This window comes from Pistacia vera, unplaced genomic scaffold, assembly GCF_008641045.1.
Source record: "Pistacia vera cultivar Batoury unplaced genomic scaffold, PisVer_v2 Contig50, whole genome shotgun sequence".
NCBI lineage: Eukaryota > Viridiplantae > Streptophyta > Magnoliopsida > Sapindales > Anacardiaceae > Pistacia > Pistacia vera.
The window spans coordinates 598,508-605,312 of NW_022196335.1; the positions used below are offsets into that span (position 1 = coordinate 598,508).

General features: G+C 32.8%; 1 protein-coding gene across 2 annotated transcripts; it reads right to left on the minus strand.

The window, feature by feature from the left end:
• Positions 1-2,408: 2,408 nt before the first annotated feature.
• LOC116105580 (GEM-like protein 4) lies at positions 2,409-3,657 on the minus strand. 2 transcript variants are annotated; one of them, XM_031391991.1, is made up of 4 exons: positions 3,425-3,657; positions 3,267-3,305; positions 2,866-3,140; positions 2,409-2,764 (listed from the first exon to the last, which is right to left on the minus strand). In XM_031391991.1, the coding sequence occupies exons 1-4, from the start codon at positions 3,435-3,437 to the stop codon at positions 2,558-2,560; spliced, it is 534 nt and encodes a 177-aa protein (XP_031247851.1). In that variant the 5' UTR covers positions 3,438-3,657; the 3' UTR covers positions 2,409-2,557. The 2 variants fall into 2 exon arrangements, with proteins under 2 accessions (XP_031247851.1, XP_031247850.1); XM_031391990.1 differs by having other exon boundaries at positions 2,411-2,764; positions 3,225-3,305.
• Between the last annotated feature and the right edge of the window lie 3,148 nt (positions 3,658-6,805).

Below are 6,805 nucleotides of genomic sequence, written 5' to 3' on the forward strand. Positions count from 1 at the left end.
TAAAGTACATTTGTAAGAACCAATTTTTCAGTGAGGCTTACAACCCTTGAATATTGAGCAGTGATTTTAGAATCATTCGGTAATATGACTAAGATTGGTTTGATTTGCTTATAGCTATCAAAGGAAGATAAAGAATGGGTAATGTGATTTGTTGCACCTGTATCTACAATCCATAATGAAGATTTAGCACAAGTTAAAGCAAAATGGTTACCTGGAACTGAAGAAAAATGAGATGTAAGGGTTGACTGAGTTTGAGAAACAACAACTTGGTTAGTCACATGAGATGGTTGCTCAGAATTAGATGATTGGAGCAAAGCAAGCAATTGATGGTATTGATCTTGAGATCAAAGAAAGACCAGAACCTTCTTGACTATTGACAGTAGCATCGGACTGCATAGAAAGATTTGTGCCATTTTCTTCTACAATTACATTATGAGCAGTGGGATTATGACTTTTGGACTTATAACCAGGTGGAAAACCATGCTTTTTATAGCAAGTTTCAACAGTATGTCTTGGTTTGCCACAGAATGTGCAAAACCGATTATCTCCATTGTGCTATGAATTTATTGGGTTGAACCGCCGAGTGTTCTGTGATTTGTTAGCCTGAGAATTTTCTTTAACAGCTTTATTAACAAACACTTTAGCAACTCCAAAACTATTTGTCTGTCTTGTTGTAAAACTAAAGAAAAAACTTTGTGATTGGAGGAAGTGGATCCATGAGCATGATTTGAGTTCTGACAACAGTAAATTGATCACTAAGACCTTTAAGAAACCGAATGACATAATCACTATTCTGATACTTACAAGAACAAGGTGTTGCACAGGTACATGTAGGAAGTGGCCTTAAGTTTTTCAACTCATCCCAAAGAATTTTTAATTCGGTTAAGTAATTGGTAACGCTTCGATCCCCTTGTTTAAAACCATAAATCTCTTCTTGTAAATCTGAAATTCTAAAAATATCTCCTTGTGAAAAACATTCTTGAAGATCATCCCATACATCATAAGCTTTATCTATCCATAAGATGCTACTACTAATGGATAATGAAAGAGAATGATTAAGCCAAGAAAGTACCATAGTATTGCATCTTTCCCAGACAGAGAACAAAGAATCAGTGGGTGCAGGGGCTTTAATGGAGCCATCAACAAACTTCAATTTATTTTTGGATAGAAATGCCATCTTCAAAGCTCATGCCCAGGTATGATAATTGGGACCATCAAGAACGGGAGAAATAAAAACAACAGCAGGATTTTCATTAGGATGAAGGTAATAGGGATTGGAAATTTCTTGCGTTGAATTGGAGGTTAAGGCCGCCATTGATAGAGTGCAGAAAGTAGAAAAAAAAATTTGGAAGGAAAAGATAAGTTTGTGTTTTAAAGGAAGCAAAAATGCTCTGATACCATGATGAAACTAAATCAGATATGGGAAAATGATGTTGAATTCATTTTGAATTTAGAAACAGAGTTACAGCAGTGTATGCTTTATATAGAGCAATCTTACAACAAACTTAACAAACGTTAACAAACTCAACTAATTAACTAACTTTATAACAAACTAATAACTACTTGAAACTAACTTCTTAACAGCTAACTAACTCAGCTTAACAACTAACAACTCAGTTAATTAACTTCTTCTTTATTCTTCAACATCTTGTTTAAACAATCAAGCTTCACATTCCCTTTAAACGTATATTTAATATGAAATTGTGAATGAACGTGAATGTGAAGCGTTTGTGTTGATGTGAATGTGAAGGGACATCCACCAACCAGTTACATTAAGTCACATGTATCAAAAAATCCAATTCATCTACATATCCCACATCATCACCAATCATATACAGTTAAATGTAAAAATACCGTATCATCACTAATCACGTACAGTCACATGTGGGATAATCTTCCAATATGTCAAAATAAAACAATTCTAAAGCTTAAAAAACCCTACATGACAATCAAATAGGGTATGTCTTAGGATTATATAAATATATAGATAGATATAGTCTATAGATTATAATTACAATAACACACCCAACATTAAACACGTAAAGTTACAAAGTTGTCTTTAGTGAAAGACTAAGTTTCTATGAGTTATACTTCTAACGCATAGAATGTCGCTTGGGCGAAAAAAACATGAAGAGATGGATGTCAACGCCAGAATCAGCTTTGCTATAGCCACTATACTTCAGTTTAGTCTAGATTTAATTTTTCCAAAATATATCAACTTATTGTGGTATGAATATTATTAGAGAATGAGCCCATGGATATGGGACTGTTGATTTTGTTTTCAAATAATAGTTAGCTCTAGTAGACTAGTAGTAGCCAATATCTAGGATCTCTCCCTGCTGTATCTCTTCTGCAGAGAAAAAGTGGATATTATTTACCATGTTTTTGCACTCTTTCCAAACTGAAACATAGCCAACATAAATAATGCATTGGCAGCTGAAATGAAAATCTTATTTTCATTACAAAAATATTACACAATTAATTCCGTATTGACATTTCCTCACTTCATTAATTAATTTACATAATCTGATATTGGATCAAACAAGAATAAAGATTTCTAAGTCAACAAGTAAGTGACTTTTACATCATCCATGTTCTGGGAGATAGCCTGCTTAAGGTTTTTGAAAGCCTTCTCATAGTTTAAGAAACCCATGAACCAGAAGTCAAAATCGTCCACAGTGCATATTTCCATGTACTTTTGTGATGGCTTCTTCATATTTAAGCTTTGGTGTACTCTCTTTATTTTCTCAAGTGGAATCAAAACCTATACACAGGATTGAAAAAAATATTATTTTGAAACTAGAAAGAAAAATATATGAAACAAAAATAGATTAAAATGCATGAGACGTGAGATTTAATTATTACCTTGTAATGAACTCTAACAATTTCTCCATTCTTAGAATAGAATTTCAGTGATCTCTCACTGCAAAATGCTACCTTATCTGTGGAGATAAAGAGGAGGCCTGCTATCGGGCCTGCAGTAGTTGACAAATAGCATTGAGAAGCCTTCAACAATTTCTCTCCTTCTCTCACACTAAAGAGCTGCTTGAATATTTTCTCCACTCCACCTAATTGCAGAATTTTTGCACCCAAACTCAACTTCCCCTTCACAGTTTCAGTGATCTTTGGCGCCAGTCTCACTACAATTTCATAGCAGTTAAAATGCATTTAGTTTTATGCATGCCACTTATAAGTAAATTAATTAAGCAAAATAAGTTTTTTACCATGTTCTCTAACTCCGTTTGCAAAATTATCAGCTTTCTTACCTAGCTTGTTCATTGTTCTAAGAACAGAATCTACTTTTCCTGCAATATCAAAAGATTATTCTGTTACTAAAACACCTTCATTAGGATCGATCCCGTAAGATCATCAATACGCATATACAAATTTCGTAGAGACTATATACAGAGAAAGAAAGATTTACTTTGCTTAAACATCGGAGACCCGTTTGCAGATGGATCATGACTACGGAATTGTGCAGCAGATTCAGGTCAAGTATCTCATACAAGACGTCTTCACTGAGTATGGCATCGAGCTAAATGCAATAGTCCTCATAACTTGTCCCTCTATATTTGACTACTGCCTTTGTGGTTGTCTGCCCAACTGCTTTGTGTAAATGGTCTCGATTGTGTTGATATTTAAAGGGAATATTAAACATAGCAGGTGAATCTAGCTTTTTCGTTGCATGACTCATCTCTGTTGAAGGCATAAGAAAAGCAATGACTCTCAGAGTTTAGGTTTGCAGAAAAGTAGTGTGTATGCGTGCTAGCTTTCAAAGGAAGAGATATTGTTGAGATTAAAGTGGAATTCTTTTTTCTTTTGAAAATTTAAAAAGATTAAAAGATAACTTGATTCGAGAAAAATAAATTAAAAAGCTACTCTTGCTCAGCAAGACATCATCTTGCTTAATCAAATTAATGTCAACAGATCAACACAAAAAATAGAATTAGAAAGAAGAATGACGCCAAGGCTGATTGGTTGGCGACTTGTATTAAAATTTTTGTAGACTAATACTAACCTTACAAAGAGGTATACAAAGAGATAAATTAAGTCCTTAAAAGAAAGGAAAAAGTGAGAGAGAGAGAGGCAATCATAAATTTTAAGGGTTTGATTTGTCTCTTTGTATACCTCTTTGTAAGACTAGTATATCTATTTTTTTATTGTTTTATGTGAATTATGCAAAGACTGGCATGTGTTAAGAAATAAATTCTTATTTCTTAAGCTATCCAATTCATTTTAACCATAAAAGTAATATAGAACACACGCTAATGCAATTTATTTATGTGGGTTATGGCATCTCATGACTAGCAATTAGCAAATAATAACAAAAAGTTGAACGGAGTCATCTGACTAGTCTATTGCAGGATTGAGCTAATGCATATTTTCCTACCGCAGATAGTGGAATTTACCCAATAAAAGTTATTAAACTCTCATTTTGTTGACTTAATCCATTTGATTCGTTCCAGATAGACCATTTTTTTCTTTACCAGATCATAAAAGCTATGATAATTCTCAAGAAAAATATGATAAAGAAATAGTTTTTTTTTTTTTTTTTTTTTTTTTTTTTTTTTTTTTTTTTTTTTTTTAAAACCTCAGTCCATCATACATTGTTTTTTCTTCTATATATATAAAGAATTTGGAAAAAAGGTTTTAAGTATAATATGATGTTGTGATTTCCTTGCTATATCGATCTCCCATAGACAGGAAAATCATTACGATATGGGAGCAGGAATTAAAGTAGTGTCTTGATTCTTTTATTTGGTAATTTAATCTTTAATTCATGCAATCCTTACAAGTAAGTTATTTAGCAACATGTATTGCCCCCCATCCCACCCCACCTCTTTTTATTTTTTTTTATTTTTTTATTTTTTATAATAATATATTGCCAACTCCGGGATGCTGTGGCGCTGATACTTTCTGAGCTGGTTTTTCTTCTTTTCATTCTTAGAGATAAGATATAAAGAAAAAAAAAAAAAGGGTGTTGGATGTAAATAAAACATTTTATTATTACTATCGTTGGATAATCTCCTTCAATAAAGTCGCTCCAGTCATCTAAAAGATAAAAAGAAAAAAGAAAGAGAAAATTACATATGCTTGATTTAGTCAAGCCAAACAAATATATAATGCTTCATTTTTTAACTTTCTCTTAATGTTCTTTAAATATCCCTCTCCTACTAATAAAATATCAAGACTTCTTGATTAGAGAATACAGGTAAAAAATATCATAAAATATAATAAATTTTCGATTAAACGAATATAATGCTTCATTTTTTTAACTGGTTTTATTCATTAATTTTTTATTGTTAATTTGTAGAATACTTTTTGAAATAAAATTGATCAAATATGCCTACGGAAGCACAACAGTTTGAAAACAAAATTTACAAAATGAGTGTACTTCCTTTCAGAGTTTATTATTTTTTACGATAAATTATTGAATCCTAGACTATCTTTGAACACTTGTATTAAATCCTAGGCTACCAATATTAAGCGACCCAATTCATACCAAGTTATCACCGGACGACGACGTACGTGAATGTAACTGATATTTTTAGATAACATTGGTCCACCAAAGTTTTGATTCAAAAATGAAGGCGGAAGTTTCAATGCTCCATTATCACTGAGCACATAAATGGAATTGGCATTATCAATTAATCAAATATGGTTAATTAAAGCTTTAATGTAATTATGGGAGTAGTTAATTAAAGTTGTAATCTATATATGGGATATCAAATTAAATTATGATGTTGGTGCTTTTATTGCAACATACCATGCTAGATCTCAATTACTAAATGTAAGATTCTCTCATTAGCCTTATCTTAGCCAACAAATAAAATCCAAATCACATTCACCTTACCCTCGTTTCTCACTGTTTTTAAATAGAGATAAAATTTAGGATCAATATGTTATACATAGATATTTACGAAATACATGAGTAAACGACATGCTCTTACCCCTAGTTTCATTTATTCTAGATTCCCACCCTTAAATTAATAGAAAATTGTTTAATGTAATGGTTAAAGGGTAAAGAGGTCATTTGTATTGCATTAAATTTGAAATGAAAATGAAAATTTTAAAATAATCCTCTACATCTCAAATTTCTCTCACAACCATAGCCTCCCATTTCTCTCAACTCACCACCATTGTTGACGGTGTTGCTAGTTGTTTCTTCGGATCCCTGTTGGACTTCTCATCCAAATCAATAGGATTCATCGCCCTCGTCCCAAATCAAACACTTTCCTTGGCTCATTTCATCGCCTTTCACTAGTCCCAACTAAGGGTGGGAAAATCCAGTTAATCGAATCGGATATGTCATTTATAAACCAAACTGGTTTTTCGGTTCAGACAAAAACCTGAACCAAAACCGAACCAGTTATATTACTAAACTGGTTTTGAATCGAACCTAATATTCGGTTTGGTTCACTGGTTAACTGGTTTTTAAAACACTTCTTAATTTTGCAGATTCATGTCCCCAAACAAGCGCAAGCCCAACACAACACAAGAAGTGCCTAGCACCAACAGCAAAAAGACAAGCGCAAACCCAGCAGCAGAAAAACCAGCCCACAACCCAGCCTTCTCCTAACCATACCCAGGCTATCCACACTCCACACACACAATAGAATACACAACCAGACCTCTCATTGATGCACATACATGCAATTAAACCACATTTTTGTCAATTTCATTTGCTCTAAAGCTGCATCAACCATGATAGGTAACTGATGGTCTAAATTCAAAATTATAGGCATCCACATATCCAATTGCACACTAATGTAGGCAAGCAAGAGAATTAATTTATGCTCAACAA

Excerpts from the sequence above, each read along its gene's own strand:
- LOC116105580 (XM_031391990.1), bottom strand. Across the intron at positions 3,141-3,224 it reads AAACGGAGTTAGAGAACATG|TGAGACTGGCGCCAAAGATC; the intron begins GTAAAAAACTTA and ends ATGAAATTGTAG. Across the intron at positions 2,765-2,865 it reads TTGTTAGAGTTCATTACAAG|GTTTTGATTCCACTTGAGAA; the intron begins GTAATAATTAAA and ends TCCTGTGTATAG.